Source organism: Limulus polyphemus, unplaced genomic scaffold (assembly GCF_000517525.1).
Source record: "Limulus polyphemus unplaced genomic scaffold, Limulus_polyphemus-2.1.2 Scaffold2403, whole genome shotgun sequence".
In the NCBI taxonomy this organism is placed as follows: domain Eukaryota; kingdom Metazoa; phylum Arthropoda; class Merostomata; order Xiphosura; family Limulidae; genus Limulus; species Limulus polyphemus.
The window spans coordinates 155509-173774 of record NW_013668013.1 but is presented as its reverse complement, the minus strand read 5'-3'; the positions used below and the strand labels follow the sequence as shown (position 1 = coordinate 173774).

At 31.7% G+C, this 18266-nt stretch overlaps 1 protein-coding gene across 1 annotated transcript in view; it reads left to right on the top strand.

Moving 5' to 3' along the window:
• Nucleotides 1–18266, top strand: part of LOC106466864 (V-type proton ATPase subunit B) — a 31872-nt gene that overhangs the window by 6254 nt on the left and 7352 nt on the right. Inside the window, exons 6-11 of the mRNA XM_013927166.2 lie at nucleotides 4618–4757; nucleotides 9212–9316; nucleotides 12635–12732; nucleotides 15878–16001; nucleotides 16409–16559; nucleotides 17831–17913. Of these exons, the coding sequence (XP_013782620.1) occupies nucleotides 4618–4757; nucleotides 9212–9316; nucleotides 12635–12732; nucleotides 15878–16001; nucleotides 16409–16559; nucleotides 17831–17913 (701 nt within the window). The remainder of the gene's footprint in view (nucleotides 1–4617; nucleotides 4758–9211; nucleotides 9317–12634; nucleotides 12733–15877; nucleotides 16002–16408; nucleotides 16560–17830; nucleotides 17914–18266) is intronic.

The following is an 18266-nucleotide window of genomic DNA, read 5'->3' as shown; positions in this document are numbered from 1 at the left end:
ATTGTAAAATCCAGAGAACAACGTTTTATCACGTGCTTTCCTTATCATCCTATGATTTGTCAAATGTGAGATACAGCAATAGGAATAATATGATACTGAAATTGACACCTTTGACTAGGATTGGCTAAAAGTTTTACAACTGAAGTTTAACACACCCAGATGCAGTTTTATAAAGAAAACAGACTAGAAAGAGGTTTAGATACCAACCATAGATGGCAGGACCAGTGCTGAAGTGAAAGGAAACATCTTTAAAAAAATTTTCTTCTTAGAGGGCACTTATTTACAGTACAATAATTGAATGTTATGCTACTATTTACAAAAATAAAATCTGAAATCCAATAAAAGATAAGTTCTCTATCATTTTTTCAATTCACAAATGATTTTGCCCTCACAATAAAACAAAATGGCCATGGCAAGTAACGGGTTAACCAGGGTGCAAAATTCTACTCGGCTTCCCATCATGGATGGAACTTTGTCAGTGCAGACAGCCAAGCAATTCGTCCATTCTAGGGCATGGTTCTTGAAGAAACTGTCAACCAGTTTGAAGATGTCTTCCCCCGTTCTCGTGGATGACAATGAATTGCAGAAGAGGAATTCTTCAATGAAGTCTTCTTTTCCCTTGTACCCTACAAAAACCAAGAGCTGAGGATCATCTTAAATATTAACAGATTCATCTATTTGGAGGGAAACTTCCCTCCTTTTTTTAGAGTTATTAGAACTTGACCTAAAATATCCTCAGAGATGAGATCAATTCGTTGTTTGATACTGTTGTTGGAAAGTGGTACCATTTCAAGTTTTTTCATCACTTCCTCTCCACAAACAGTCTTTGCCATTGTGATGGCAGCTGGCTTCACAATGTTGAGAGGCTTCTTGCATTGTGCTATTTTCCAAGCCACCTCAAAAAAGGCTAATGTGGCTTTCTCCAAAGAAAAAATAGAAGACTTTGAGGGCATATCAAGTCTAATTCATTTGACATCATCCTCTTTATCTCTACAAAAGCTCATTGGTTTGTTAACCAGATTTGGTCAAATGCCACTTTAGTATGTTTTCATTGAAAGACGAGTTCGCTAAGACTTCCAAGCACTTCACACACTAAGCACGAGATAAGCTCAATCATTCCTTGAGCTCAGTGAAGCCAAACTTCAAAAATTCTGGCTTGTAAGTGTAATGATACAAACCAGCCATTTTTCAAAATGAAAGATCTGAAATATTGAAACCAAAATTAGTGTTGTAAAATGACAGTAAATAATAAATTACCACACTTCAGAATTTGTTGTATTTTTTCCAGCCACTCTGAATGACATACAATAATCAGCAAATGCATTGTTACAAAATTGAGGAATGATAAGAATCATGAATGTAGTTGTTATTGTAATACATAAAAAAGAATGTTAATTACAAACTAAATTTATATACAAATTTTTCTGAACAACAATAAAACAGTAATTTCTATTGATGCAAATAAATTTTATAAAATATATTGCTATATTTCCTTTAAACACAAAGTAGGACCAAAACTAAAACAAAAATAATGAAGTAATCAGATTAGTAATAATTAATTAATTAGTAAGTGTACTTGTGGAACGTTAGTATTTTGTCATTTTCGGGTGAAAGCCTTCACCTTCCGTGTGTGATAATGTTGCCAGCGGTGCTAAAAGCCCATCCAGTGTCTACATTGGTTGGAGGTAAGGAGAGATAATGCCTTGCTATCCTGGCCATTGTGGGAAATTGAGCTTCATTTGACTTCCAAAAATGAAAGTAAATGCAGAAACAGTCATGTTGACATGTTTTAGAATCATTATTCTGATTAATGCCTAGCTCCAACTTCTCAAACCCTAACCCCTATTGTTCTCAAAACCCCCACCTTCCCCAGAAATCCACTTCTTAAGCCATGCCTGTTATTAACCTCTATTGTTCTCTGAATACCCAACTTTCAGTGGGCGGTCAGTCTTTGTTGCTTGGAACATGTTTTTTTTAACTAAACCAATTATTGACTGTAACTTTCAGTACTGCGTAAGTTGCCACAAAGATTAGGGCTTAAATGCCATTTTCAATTACCCAGATTCGGGTGTTTTTAACTTTGACACTCGGCCGGAGCCGTGTATTACCGGGTAGTCCAATAACCGGCTGGGTACCTGTGCATCCCTACTTATAATAAATTGTTTATTTCCATGGGAAAGTTAATGCCTAGCTTGGATTAATTTGTAACGGCTCTTGCCCCCATAGATAGAAAACCAGAAAAATTTATATTGAGATTGTGTATACTTTCTATGTGCATACTAACAATGATTTTAGCCATCAAGCTTGATCATTTTGGGATTTCGCGACCCATCAGAAAGCCATTGTGACCCGAATTTGGGTCATGATCTTGGGTTAGGGAACTGCTGTTCTAGCTAATGCTTTTTTATCATTTGAATGCCTCAAGCCTCAACAGTCATGTTGCGTATAATCATGATTAACTACTCTGAAGAGCCATTGCTCATTTTATAACCCACACATATTTCTTTTGCGTATATAGTTTTGTAGCTACAGTTCCACTCAAAGTTAAAGCTATCTTAATCACTTAGGAAATGTATAGCTAAACAGTTCTAAGCACTTAGATATTATGAGTTGGAAGGAGTTATTAGTTAGCAGTTGGAAAAGTGTTATATTTTACTTTTTCATGCTTTAGAATATATCTTTATTCTAGTATGGATTCTTATGGAGGTGTTCTGCATTTCATTGACATTCTTGTGAACATTATGTCAATTAGTTATAAACTTGCCACAGTGGCTTTTTTAAAGAACTATTATCTGCTTGGCTATGCTTCCTTGGGCATGTTTTATACCCAAGTGAATGGAGTTATTCAGAGGTTTGTTCAAATTAGCATGAGTTAGATGTTAATCTCCCATTAAGTATTTAAAATGGAAATGGTCACTGTTTTAGGTAATATAGGGCTGTAAGATAGGGTTGTCACAGAGCATTAAAAATCTTAAAATTGGATTTTGTACTTTAAGGTATTGAAAATTCTTAAATATGTTGGTGAAGACCTTAAAAAGTATTAAATCACTCACAGGCCAAAACTAACTGTTCAAACTCTCAGTAGACATAAATATTTGATATTATTAATAATATTTATCTACCAAGAGCATGAACATTCTGTTTTGGTATGTGACTCAATCACTTTGATGAAGTGCAACTGCTCTTGTAAAAGCAGGAAGATTTTTCTACTATCATGGTATTTATTGTAAGTGCATTTAAAAGTGAATAAATACCTTATAAAAGGTATTTGGAAAATTTCTTATTATTAATATTTCCATTATTTTTTATCAATTTGCTGTGAAAATATGTTTTTAAGTTTTTTAAGGTTTGATCTTAAAAGTTCTTAAATTTGGTCAGTTGGCAGTTGCAGGAACCATAAAGGATACTGTACTAGGATTTTTGCCATATTTTAGAGTAATGTGAATAGTGGAAGGCTTTTTTTTCTTTTCTCTAGTGTATGGACATAGAAACAAGCCAGCACCTTCTTTGTCTTTGTGAATAAAAATATTCATTATTCTTAGTTTTTACAAGTGTTCTGAAGTCTTTTCCTTTGGTGTTTGTATTTGATTGATTCCTTGGAAAATATTTCATGAGTCTACTGTTTATCTCAAACTTTGATTTCTATTGGAGATCAATGAACCTGAATACCACATTGGAATGTATGTGTAATTTTAAACTTGACATATTTTATGTCTGTTAATAAAAAGAACTAGTGTGATAAGATTAAAACTGTCAAGTAGTAATAACCTTTTGTTATTAAGCTTCCATTATGAGAACAAAAGTAAATATTCATGAAAATACTGATTACTAGTTATAAAACATATTGTGAATATAGTAACTAATCAAATTGTTTCAATCCAAGGTTATTTGCTTTTACATAAAAACATTGTATTATGCTTTTGATGTCAAACTGTAATTATTCCTTTTGCAATAAAACCTTAAAATAATTCTAAGAACTTGTTAGTGAAAGCTAATAAGCTATAATTTGTCAAACTAACTACATCTGCAATATCCAGTGCTGACAAGAGTTTTTGCCCAATAACAATGCTCATCAGGGTGACTGGGGATATGACAGACATAGTAGTGATGCAGGCACTATATATATGAACTTTCATAACTTTTAGGGTGTGAACCCGATTAAGCAAAGGAATTGTAATTATTGGCAGTTTTTACTTATATAATTTTTGAATCCGATTTTAGGGTAAAAATTAACAACATAGCATTATTTTGTTTTCATTTTATTGCTAATTTTTTTTTGTTTATATTTATTATTTCTTAATTAACCTTACCATCAGTTACAAGAACTGGTGAACTAGAAATGTAGAAATTACTAAAAATGTTTATCCTTATGCAATCATTAGCTTTTAGAAGTTCAGCAATTAGCATTAAACTATGACTGATTAACCATTATTTAAAGTTATAATGTAATTGTGTTGTGATTATTAATTAACCTCTCAGTCAGATCAGAATTATTTGTTGAATTTATGATAATTAACCTTTCAGTCTAATTATGGATGTGTTCGTATATGTTATTTATATGTTAATTTATAATTCAGTGTAGTTAAGGTTGCATATCATTTGTATATGCTGTATTAGGTCAGCCAATCAACCCTTGGTCTCGTATTTATCCTGAAGAAATGATCCAGACTGGAATATCTGCCATTGATGTGATGAACAGCATAGCTCGTGGACAAAAAATTCCAATTTTTTCAGCTGCTGGCTTACCACATAATGAAGTAATTTATTCTTGTAGTAGTTAATCTACCTACATAATGAAGTAATTAATTATTGTTGTAGTTAATCTATCTACATAATGAAGTAATTAATTCTTGTAGTAGTTAATCTATCTCATAATGAAGTAATTAATTCTTGTAGTAGTTAATCTATCTCATAATGAAGTAATTAATTCTTGTAGTAGTTAATCTACCTACATAATGAAATAATTAATTCTTGTAGTAGTTAATCTACCTACATAATGAAGTAATTTATTCTTGTAGTAGTTAATCTACCTACATAATGAAGTAATTAATTATTGTTGTAGTAGTTAATCTACCTACATAATGAAGTAATTTATTCTTGTAGTAGTTAATCTATCTACATAATGAAGTAATTAATTATTGTTGTAGTAGTTAATCTATCTACATAATGAAGTAATTAATTCTTGTAGTAGTTAATCTATCTCATAATGAAGTAATTAATTCTTGTAGTAGTTAATCTATCTCATAATGAAGTAATTAATTCTTGTAGTAGTTAATCTACCTACATAATGAAATAATTAATTCTTGTAGTAGTTAATCTACCTACATAATGAAGTAATTAATTATTGTTGTAGTAGTTAATCTATCTACATAATGAAGTAATTAATTATTGTTGTAGTAGTTAATCTATCTACATAATGAAGTAATTAATTATTGTTGTAGTTATTAGTCTCCCAAATAAACAATGCAAGATAAATTAAAATATTTTTATTATTAACATTTACAGACATCAGAGTATTAATGAATCACGTAGCATCATTACATTTTATAAATGGTTATCATAAGATTTGCAGAAAGTAATTAGACTGCTAAAACGACTTTAAAATTTTGAGGGGTTTTCCTAAAAGTAATGTTTTTTGACTCTCAATATAACTTGCAGTTGTTTCAGGAGACTTTGTCAGAATCACACAATGATTGAAAAGAGTAAATAGAAGTTCTTGAATAAATGTTTGTAATCACAGTATTTCAAACTTTTTTGTTTGTCCTTATTTTGAATTGTCTGTTTATATATTATGTAACTTTAAATGTTTCCGTTCATTTATTAATAATTTGTAGCTCACGTATTAAATAATCCACATGCGTGTATGAAACAGATTATACAGAAATGGTTTGTCACAATTTTTGGTAAAGAAACAAGGATGAGTGCCTAAGTTTTAAATCCTTTCTTCTATCACTAATGATGGCCATGGGCTGTTATGTTGCAATGTAATGTTCACTGCAGGAACCACAGGGGTCAGTGTTTTTTTTTTTCCTTCTTCTATACCTGCTTTCCAAAGCCCATCAGTCATATGTGGGGTGGGTGACGACTTATGATGGCATGTTTGAGCAACCCAAAAGCACAGTAGTCTGTGGAAGATATCTGCAAATGGTGTATAGCATAAATTCCCATTTGTACTTTTTATCTTGTGAAAGAACTAGTCTGTTAACTTGGGTGTGTGGCTGGACACCCTGTGTTGATGCAGATGTACATTACTGACAACAAATCTGTGAAAGTGTGTTGTTTTCTCGTGATATAATGGTGTCAGTTTGTTTTTCTGCAGAGTTTACTTTAGCATTTTTCTTGACTCAAAATGTTTAAATTGCCATTATTGCTGTAATCTTCAAGCACAATAAATCTTTTGGACGAGCTTTGTTTTTGCATGGTCTGTTCCATTTTTTAAAATATTGTATTGTTGGCAGGACAATAAAAAGTGTTTGGACTTTTACAAACAATTGAGTAGACATGTATGTGTTGTCCATTGTGATGACAGGTTTTAATTTCCACATGTCAGAAACCAGTCTTATAGATTTTTCAATTTGTCTTCCCTTTCGTTATTTGCCTTGGAAAAAGCTTGTGAACACAACACTTGCATTGTTTTTATAAACCTATATTCACTGATTATCTTATTAACAGTTCTAATGGAGGTTCCTGCTCTAGCTGATGGACTGTTGTGTTCATTTAATGACAAGTTGTTAAACTTTTCACTACCATTGGTGAGCAACTGGTAGTCAGTCATGGAATAGTCTGTTTTTTTTCTTTGTCTTCCACTGTTTTAGTGATATGTTTGAGCACTACAGGAGTACCTTTCTTTGAAATACTGAAACGTTTTTCCTAGCATGCTTTTATAAATGTGAATGAGGAGACCTTCCTATTAGAATGTTCTGTAATGCTTCCTGGAATAGTCAGTCTTAGGTGCAATCTACACTTGAAAGTTACCACATTTTAACTGAACTGCAATAAGAAAATCAGGGCTCTTTAATCAGTGGGTTTATCCAGGAGCAGGTTGATTGGATATTATCATTGTCACTATATGTATCATGAACAACCCTCTGTAGTAACATGTAATTGACAGTATGTATCCCACATGTGTGTAGTTTCCTTATTAATCTATTAAAGCAAGTAATATGTCTGAGGATTGTGCCTCTGTTACAAAATACAATATATATATATTTTTTTAAATACAGAGGATTGAGTACATTATATTAAAATGATTTTGAATATTCGACTCCACAGTTCATGTAACAATCACAGTTGAAATAAAGTTACAGTGGAACAGTTTGTACCAGAACTACATTTTATATTGTTTCGGTAGTGTGATGCCAACAAAAATTGACAGATTTTTGGGAAGGGGGGGTATGTAACAGACCTTTCTGACACAAAGTATTCATACTCTCAGATCATAAAGATGTGTTCAGATCAAAGGTTTAGAATTTTCAAGATGACAATACCCTTTGCCCTTAACGGGATTGGATCACAAGGGAATCAACTTGGTGCACTAGGACCATCCTGAAAGAGACCTATCATAAGTTGTATCATAGCTGTGGTAAGCAAAGTGAGTTTTCTTATAACATGAGGATCCCTGAATACAAAGATCACTAGCAAAAGGCACCCACATGTCCAAGGCAACATAATCATGAAGGATCTTCAATTTGAGAAGTGATGCAAACCATGTGTACACAAGTTACTTTCACAACATATCTAGGAAAAGAAGACTAACTGTAGAAAACTGTATGATCAGTACCTAGTTGAGGGACAATGGTAGTACGTGGTGACAAGTCTTGTGCCATTTTCTACCTGTTAATAAGTGAAACAAATTTCTAAAAGTGATATATGGCATGTTTTGAAACTTTTTTTTTAATGGAGTTATGATTATCACTAGATACTGCACCAGGGGGCAAGTTAAGGATCATGGGGAGTGTATACAAAGGTTAAGGTGAACTCTTTATCAGACTAATGTTCTGGACCCCTTTCCACATAGAAATACCAGCTTTATATGTAAATGAGGCCAACAGAGTATGGACTAAACAAGATAAGGCTTCCAGTCATATTTACCATTCATATGTTGCATACTTCAAGCTTATGAAGAATAAAACAGATATTCATATTATTCCATAAGAAAATGCACTGGTTAAGTTGTTGGATGCAATGCTTATGGATTTCAATGCAATTGGACTACTGAAATGGATACTGGGAAACTAGTGTCCTCGTACATGGGATGGATTATGGAAAGCAAACAGGAAGGAGGTGTGTGCTTTAGACATGGAATCTGTGCAGTGGAGTCTTGTAATGGAAACTACACTACATGGCTATTGTCAAGATTCATGGTTAGCAGATAGATCATGACTGGTCATGATCGTATGGAGTGTAATGACATGGTGAGACCACAAAATATATTTAATATAATATATTCAACCCTTTGTATTTCACACTTGTGTTTATATTTTGAGTAGAAACAAAATAAATATATAAAAAATGATATTGTTAAGTTGTTTTATGTTTTTCTAATTTTGTCTTCAACTTTCCAATTGATGTTTGTACCCAATGACACATAAGATGATCTGCTCCTGTGTAACTAACGTATGACTTTCATCCACATGCTGGTACTCAGGCTTTCTTTTTGTTCTTCAATTTATGTCTACCCTTTGCATACATCTTTTTCCTCTGCTCTGATGAAAGCAGGGCCACTCATTAAAAATCGTTTAGTTTTATAATTTTGTTTTTATTTGATGTATCAGTCAGTACCAACATTGTTGATCTTGTATGCTTTTTGCTGTCATGAAATGTGTAGTGATATAATTTTTCTGGTCTTGATTTTATGAATTCATTGGAGTCCTCTTTGTTAGTATTGTGTGATCTTTATCATCAAGCAAGAAATGGATTTGCCAGTGCCTGAAAATATCTTTGCCTACTTTGTATTTTGGTTTTATTTACTTATCATGGACAAACCAGTACCTGTTAACTATGTCCACACATTGCTTGTATGTGTGTAGTTTCTCATTTTATCAACTAATACTCCGAAAGTAAGTTAATTTGTTTACGTCTCTTATTATTATTATAAACTGTGTTTGTTATTAACACACTATTTTTTTCAGTGTAAGAACAATCAGTATTTACACAAAGTGTGTAATTTAGTAATCTTTCTAGTCGTAACATAATTATGTTTTACTTTCAGATTGCAGCCCAGATTTGTCGTCAAGGAGGGTTGGTTAAAGTTCCAGGCAAAAGTGTTCTTGATGACCATCATGATAACTTTGCTATTGTGTTTGCTGCTATGGGGGTAGGGACAAAGTCTTCAATTTTTTTTTTTTAGTCTACATACCCATAAGCATCAGGAAATTATTTACCTATCCAAAAGGTACCATAACTATTAGTAAGAACTGTTTTTATCAACTTAACCCTTTCTAGACCTAACAGGTGTTATATCCCCTGATTTTTTTATCATTTTCACAATAGAAATATTTATCCTAATTGCATGAAACGTAGTACAAATGTACCAAATATATCTATTTTCTGCTTGCACATTTGTGTAATTTGATTTAGTATTTCTATCATTTTTAGCATGTGAAATTTTAAAAAAAATTTTTGTGAGGCAATTTTGAAAATGCATCTAAAAGTACCTTCTTTCATTTGAGAATTTATATTTTCTTTGCTAGTCAGACACTTCCTTTTTATATATCCAGTCAATTCCAGTTTGATTGATATTCATTCACTTTATATTGCCAGTTGTAGTAGCCACGACTTCCAGCTATAGATCATAAACAATAAAAACTGACAGTGACCTAGAACCTCACCTTTCAAAATGGCATCACTGTTACCTATGTCAAGCTATGTATCATGAGTTTTGCTAACAATAGTATTGAACAAAATAGATTTATACATAATAAATATAATTTATTTTCAGCAGTTAAATTTTATTTCTGTTTTGTGTGAATATGATAAATTTAACAATAATTTTCAATAAGTAAGGTTTTAATCAGTGGAATATGCTGCCATCTAATACCATACTCAAATTATCATTGGCCTATCTGTTTTCAAAGCTAAGCTTCATTAATAATTGTACAGACCACATTCTGTGACATCATAAAAGGGTGGCAACAACTGGCTGTACCAATAGAACCACTAACAGTGGAAAAAATTCACAAGAAAGACAAGAAATGAATTTCTATATTGTCAAGGGATGATAGGTTTCTTAGGAAATATAAACCTGTACTCTGGGATGAGGAGGAAAATGTAAAAATCAATAGATGCATTGTTTACAGGCAAAACTCTCTCCAGCACAGAGATGAAAGTTGGAACATTTTTTTTTTTCGTTTTTCTTTTAATTACGTAAGTAAATGTAATATAATAAAATGTTAGTTCTCCAGTGGGACAGTGTTAAGTCAATGGATTTACAATGCTAACATCCAGGTTTCAGTTTCCCACTGTGGACACAGTAATGTGGCTATGCTCTAAAACAAAATATTAGTTGTAAAGTATTTTTTTGCTAAAAATATGAAGGTAGAAGTAGAATTATTATTTTTACTTGAAGTTTTAAATTGCTTTTGACATCTGAAAGGTGCTCTTTAGTCCTGATAAGGTTAGTGGTGTCTAGTTAAGATAATTGGTTTTCATTGTGGGTTGACTTTGCTATTAAGAATTTAGTGTGTGAGAAATACTTTAGAAAAATGTAAATATTTACTGTGTCTTTGAGAATGTTTCTAGCAAATTAGTTAAAAAATAGAACAAATTTGAAGAATCACTTTCCTAAAATATAATATACATTTGATCTAAGTTTTCAGTTATTTCAATATCACACTTTTGTTTGTGTTTGTGCTTTCACTTGATTAATTATAAATCGCAGGAAATAAATATTTTAAATACCTCATGTTGGCCACATGCTTCTGTATAGTGGTTGAATTGGGATTTTGAAAGAGGCAGAAATCGCTTTTGTGATTAAATTTGGTGTGACAGTGTGAATCACAGCAATGTACAGCAGAGCACATTTTTCTTCCAATCTGAATACTTCCATGATCATCCATTCACTACTCAACTAGTTTGCTTTTTCTTAGACTAATTGTAGATTATTCTGCATTGGATGTAGAATTACTTACTGTTACTAAGAGCACCATGTGACAATATTAAAAACTCTTGTGAGGTTGTGTTAGTCACAAATATCCTGCTGAGTTTGGTTGTTAATATCTATTGTTTGCCCAATGTTCACGTATTGAGCATGTTGTGTATATTTTTCAAGTTTTAAAAAGGTATTGAGAAGCATGCAGGAAGGTATTTTTAAAGTTTCTTGCTGTGTATTATTATTGATTTTAACACTTTTTTTTTTGTCAGCCAGCTTTATTGGAAAGATATGATTGATTGATTTTTTTTGCTTTTGTGAACACTTAACTAAATGATGAAAATATTTCACATTTGTGTTAAACTCATGATTCATATCTCTGATGTAAATTTTCATGCATTACAAGTCTTACTCAAAAAAAAAGCTATAGTAAAGCTTTACACATCAGTCATGCATGTAGGTAAATAAACAATATTCTTGTACCAAATTATTAAGGCTTTCTTGACATAGCAAAACAAATTTATTCACTAGAGTTCAATTTAGAAATTAAATCTTCCACTAAAACAAAGCACAATGTCTGGATTTAGATAGCATCATTAATTGAACATTCAATTTAAAAGTTTTTAATAAAACCAACATCTTTCTAATTTGATGTTATAAACTTTTCATTTCCAAATATGAATATTCCACTGTCAGCTTGTTAAATACAATAGAATTTTGTGTATAGAGCTCATGAACACACACTCATTTTTCATAATTGAGGTTTCTGATTGTGCATTTTAAACATAAAATTCATTCAATTTTATGGGAAATTAAACAATATTTGTGTTATTTGGTTTAGAAGTTTTTACAGAGCATCATGACCTGTTAAAAGCTTTTACACCAACACTTTAATTCCTTGGGGTATTGTTTAATGTAACTGTGAACAGCTTTAGTGTACTGACCACCACTGATTTTACATCCTGTTAGTGTAAGTTATATATGTGTATAGTTAATATTAGCTATATAATAGTTCTATATTTAGTATGACATTGTTATTAGGTTACTTACATTTTGATGATTACTTCCTTTGCCATATTAATGAATATTGAAACTTTCTAATAATTCAAGCCATTTGCTAGTGTTTCTGTATTGCTTAAAGTATACCGTATTATTTGTATATTGTTACTTTCAATAACAGTATTGGTCATATTATTTATATCAAATGCCATTACTCTTTTTGATTTCATTTAGTTTATTAGAATACTTTTATTATAAAGATTGTTTTGCATTTTTAGATTAATATATGTTTTAAGACTAATCTAAGTCTCCAAACTGAAGATCATGAGATATTATTGGGATTATGGCCAACAATATCATTAACAACAAGTGTATCTAACTAATGAAACAATGTATTCTAACCTTTATTTGTAGAAATGTAAGAAGGGTGTACTTAATTAGCCATACTGATTGCCAGGTTAATTTTTAGTTTTGCTCTTAAGTACATAGATTGATTTGATCAAAGTTAATATTTCTCTATATATTTTCTTATGTTTTGATGAACAGGTGAATATGGAAACTGCTCGTTTCTTCAAACAAGATTTTGAGGAGAATGGTTCCATGGAAAATGTGTGTCTCTTCCTTAACTTAGCTAATGATCCAACGTAAGTAATGATTAAATTCAAGTAAAGCCCAGAGGAAAATGCTCCAGTTACATATTTATTTTTATTACTACAATCTTTTATCTTTATTACTGGGCCTGGTATGGCCAAGTGATTAAGGTGCTTGACTCGCAATCTGAGGGTTGCGGGTTCGAATCCCCTTCCCACTAAACATGCTTGCCCTTTCAGCCGTCGGGGTGTTATAAGTGAAAGTCAATCCCACTATTCGTTGGTAAAAAAGTAGCCCAAGAGTTGCCAGTGGGTGGTGATGACTAGCTGCCTTCCTTCTTGTCTTACACTGCTAAATTAGAGATGGCTAGTGCAGATAGCCCTCGTGCAGCTTTGTGTGAAGTTCAATATTATTTATTATTGGAATATGCTTGACTTTAGTGACTACTTCAAAGAATTCAGCAGTTTTTGGAAGCTTGAAGCAAATGACAAATATTTAACTGAACAAGTTTCTCAGTTTTACCTAACTTTAAAATACTTGAAACCATATTTATCTTTGTGGTATGCCAGTCATATCTTTTGATAAAAATACAATAAGAAGTGTTCATTGTTCTGTAACACTAAGAAAGGGCATTGCTTCTCTTGTCCATTATTGTTTTTCATTTTTAATAGCTTTTTTTATTTCTTATTTCTGGTGACCAGTGACCTCATTCATCTTACACCCTTAAAGATTGCATTGGTCAGTTTATGATACGTATTCAGTCACTTTCTTTTTTACCTTTTGTGGTCTTTGGATGCTATTGTTCACATTTAAGTAGATATTTATTAGCCCTTTAATCATTGGAACACTCTTTAACTTCCTTTGTGCACATGTCACAAAAAGTGTTAGATTTGCATTCAAAATGTAATTAAACCACTTTACTATCAATGTATTTTAATGAAACTAGTATTATACATTATAAATCAAAGTTTTATATTATCCAAGTTATTATTCTTTTGTTTCGAAAGAAGTGTCTGAAACAAACAATTAAATCTTCAGTTTTGTTGTCATGTGACATGCATTCAGTTAAAATATCTTAGCTTTGGTTTCTTCTGTTTCTATTCTTGGTATCCCAACAACAATACAGATGAGCTCCTATGCATACAAGGTTGAATTCCAATCATGAGTTTCACATTACAACTACCAACATTCCGAGAAAAATCTTATTCTCTCCCTCTGATAGAAGCCACAGTCACTTTCGAAGTTAATCTGTTGCTAAGCAACAGCCTTTTCTAGACTTAAATGGCGTGCTTATAACCAATTGAAAGAGCAAAGAAAATTCCCAGTATATTTCTCGTGTATTATCTATAATCTTGCATTATGTAACTGTTGACTACGAAGCCGTACAGTTGCCAAGGGCATTTTTGGAGATTGTTGTCCCTAGCAATTGGCTATTTTTTCTTGCCTTATACATATTAGTTTGATAGACAGTTAAATTGCATTTAGGTCTTATAATTTGCTTAATAATGTATAAGTTGTGTTTTAAAATTCATATTTGGAAGGTTTATTGATTTTTAATATTATTCTAAGCTTTGCCTCACTGAAGAAGTCTTTCCTAACATGGCTAGTGCAAACTATATCTTGCTGGAAGCTAAACAGTCTCTGCTGATGATAACATTATATCGTCTGCGGGTACCCATTAATGTGTGTCAACATAAATAATAAAAGATAAAGAATTGGAAAGGAAAATAAAACCTTAAAAATAAAACATTTGTGAAAAGGAAAGACTTGAAATAACGCATATGACTTAAAGAAGATATTTATGAATATACAACAAAGAGATAAAAGGTATGTATGTATTTAAATTTCTCAATTTGAAACATTTCTTTGGATTGTACTGATAATAGCTAGAATTAGTGATATGTTAGAGAAAATGTAAAATAAACTTTTACCTTAAAAACACTTGATATTCAGTTAGGTGGTCCTTGAGATTATGCAAGTGGAATGTGAAAACTAAGATAATAAATAGTATTTTTATACTTAATATGGAAATCACCTTGCAGGTAAACTATTCAGAATCCAAGTGCAAGTAATTACATTAAATAACGAATTTTTATCAGAAATAGTGGAAAAATTCAAAATAAAATATTTTATTTTTCTGAAACTACATACGTTTAGGAAAATTTTTGTCAAAGTTTAAAGAATTTCATTCGCTAGTTTTGTTTTTGGAACAAAATATGATGGGAGCAATATTACCTACTAGCAATCTTCATAGCTGGTAGTCATAGGGTTAAAGATTATCATTGTTCAGGTGTAAAAGTGTCTACAGTTTCCTTTTTTTGTTACATAATAATTATTGATTTCTTACCTTTTTTCTAGTCCTTTGAAATACTTTTCATTATAAAATTAATTTTGAATCCACAACAGTTTTCAATGTTTTAGTTTAGTCCAGCTTTAACCATGGACCTATTCTGAGTCTATATTCCACATCTAGCCAGGGACCTTAATTGAGTCTGTAGTCCAGCTCTAGCCCATGGACCTACTCTGAATCAATAGTCCAGCCATAGCTGTGAAAGTACTCTGGATGTGTAGTTTGGTTTTAGCTGCATGCTTAAGCTGGTTGCATAGGTTGACTCTAGACATGGAGCTAGTCTACATGTATAGTTTGGCCTGCGGTGTGGGCATATCCTGGGTCTATAGTTCAGCTCCAGCTATGCACTTAGTTGAGTCTATAGTTTGGTACCAGTTCTGGACAAAGTCTGAATCTATTTTATGATGGAAGCATTTTTTTCCTCACCCTTACATTTTTTTTCTTCTGGAGTTTGGTTATTTTCATCTTTTGAAATCTTTATCACCCATTGACACTGTTTGTTATTATTTTCTTCAATTATATTTTCATTCATATTCAGCCTTTTGTTTTTGCGGGTTTGTTAAAATTCTTACCATATTACTTTACGCTTGCTAAAATCTTTAAAATGTTCTCTTCCACGTACTTCTCTGTGCTTTTTATTCTTGTAATCAGATCCCGCAGTTGTCATTGGATTCAAGAAATCAAAACTTAACATTCACCAACAGTTTAAAGATATTAACTCATTTTTTATACTTTCCTTTGTTTAAAGATAAAATTGTATCATGTTAATTATAAACTTTATATAAAAAATAGGAGAGATCAAGCTATATATCACATATGTAAACTACTAGTTATTTGTTTGTATACAGCATTGAGAGGATCATTACACCTCGCCTGGCTTTGACCACTGCTGAATTCCTGGCCTACCAATGTGAGAAACATGTTCTGGTCATTCTTACAGATATGTCATCCTATGCAGAAGCTTTGCGAGAGGTAACTTATCAGAGTGTGTGGAATAGAGTGAAACTTTTTTCTAATTAATGTATTTTATACAAATAAAAGAAGAAAATATATATACTTATCCTCATATCTTACTATTATGACAGTTTTTAAGCCTTAACAATGGTAAATTTATGTTTCTTTTGGAGTTAAAAGTTATTTTATTTGCAGCTTTGCTTAAAATATTTCAGTCCTTATGTGTCTCATAAATAAGTATATTAAGTTATAAAAAGATGTACAAAATATGAATTTTGTGCTTTTAAAATATTTCTCACTTTTTAGTAGGGTCGTCAACAAGATATTCAGTCTTTCATTATATGCTAGCTAAACAAAGAATACGCTAACTCTGAAGATAGGTATTCTAAGAGAGAGATCCTCATCCGCCATCTTCCTTTATGTAGGTATCAGCTGCACGTGAAGAAGTACCAGGTCGTCGAGGGTTTCCTGGTTACATGTACACTGATTTAGCTACTATCTATGAAAGAGCAGGACGAGTTGAGGGAAGAAATGGATCAATCACTCAGATCCCTATTCTTACCATGCCTAATGATGGTAATGTCATTCTCATTTATTCAGTTTGTAGGTTGGAAACTTTCTTTGCATGTGCAATATCTTTTTTCCTTCTTTTGATGTTATAATATTTTAATTCGGAGACATTCAGGCTCAGCATTAGGTTTTCTATGGCTCAGGTGCAGAGACTCATAATGGACCCTTAAATCTTAGTTCAGTTTTGTAGGAAATATAAAATGGACCAATAGAACTTTTTAAAGGTCCCCTTTTTTACTGGGAATCCTGGTGCAGTGCATCCTTTACCCCTCCAAATGCCAGTACTGGAGGCATTTGGTCTGAAATTGTATTATTGAGCTATTAGGTGTATTATAAACTCAAAATGAATGCTCAAGTCAAATTAGATACATAAACTTTTTAATTAAGTAATTATAAAGTAGTCTTTATGTACATAATTATTATGGTTTGAAGACAAAATTTTTTTGGTCCAATTACACTGTTATTCTCTATATTCTTGAGGTAGTAACATCTTACAAAGTCATGTTACAAAAAAGGAATTTAATTGTAAGAATTTCTATAAAATAAAAAAAAGTTTTACAAAATTCTGCTAAAATCACATCACTGTCACTTTCTGACATTTATTATTGAATGAAGCATGGCCTGTACTTTAAATCCTTGAAGAGTTGCTATTTCTAATGTATAATTAAAAAATCCTTTGAATCAGGTAATTAGTTTTTATGATAAGCCGTCACAATTTTATGCATTGTATATTTTTGAAACTTGGTTTCAGAACTTTTTAACAGTGTTTATGGATAGTAGGAATTGACAATTAACTTGTAGCATTGCATAGTTTGTTTTGTCAAACAAAAGTTTTTAAGCATCTCATTTCTTTTTAGGCTTAGTTAACTTCTTTAACAGTAGTTGTAGGTTTAGCATCATCTATTGTTAATATTTACATTTTGCCTTCGAGTGAAAGTTGGGTTATTGGTTAAGTAGTCTGACAACATAAGCAATTTCACAAAATTGTTATGTATGCAAAATTCTTATTCCACACTAATGTTATTACTAGTCACAAAAAATGAAAAAGAAAAGGTGTGAAGGAGTTAGTCACTAATCAAAGTTGTAGGTAGAAACAGTTCACATAATTTAGTAGGTGTAAAATGATGTGACAAAAATGAAGTTTATTTGAACAATATTTATTGTATATTCTACAAGATGTAATGTGGTTGTATACTGTGTTTGGAATGATGATGTATAGATAGCATTAGACCTGTAAGATCACATAAAAACTATTCAGAACCGTCTTTTGTTTTCAGATATCACTCATCCCATACCTGATTTGACTGGTTATATTACAGAAGGTCAGATTTATGTAGATCGTCAGCTTCATAATCGTCAGGTTAGTAAAAGCTGTTTGAGGTATTTTCAAAACTTAGTTATATTACAGAAGGTCAGATTTATGTAGATCGTCAGCTTCATAATCATCAAGCTTGTAAAAGCTGTTTGAGGTATTTTCAAAACTTAGTTAAATCTCAGTGAAATTGAAATTACATAATGATGCAAATGATTTTTTTTTGTGCTAATTTTGAATACTTGATGGAAAATTGTATTTAAAATAATAACTGCAAGAACAACTGTCAACACCCAGGGGCATCAAGAGCCAGCCCAGGCTCTGGGATCAGTGACATCACCAGCCCCACCCCCTCCCCCTCTTTCATTCTATTTATTAACTTTTGCTGATTTTTCATAAAA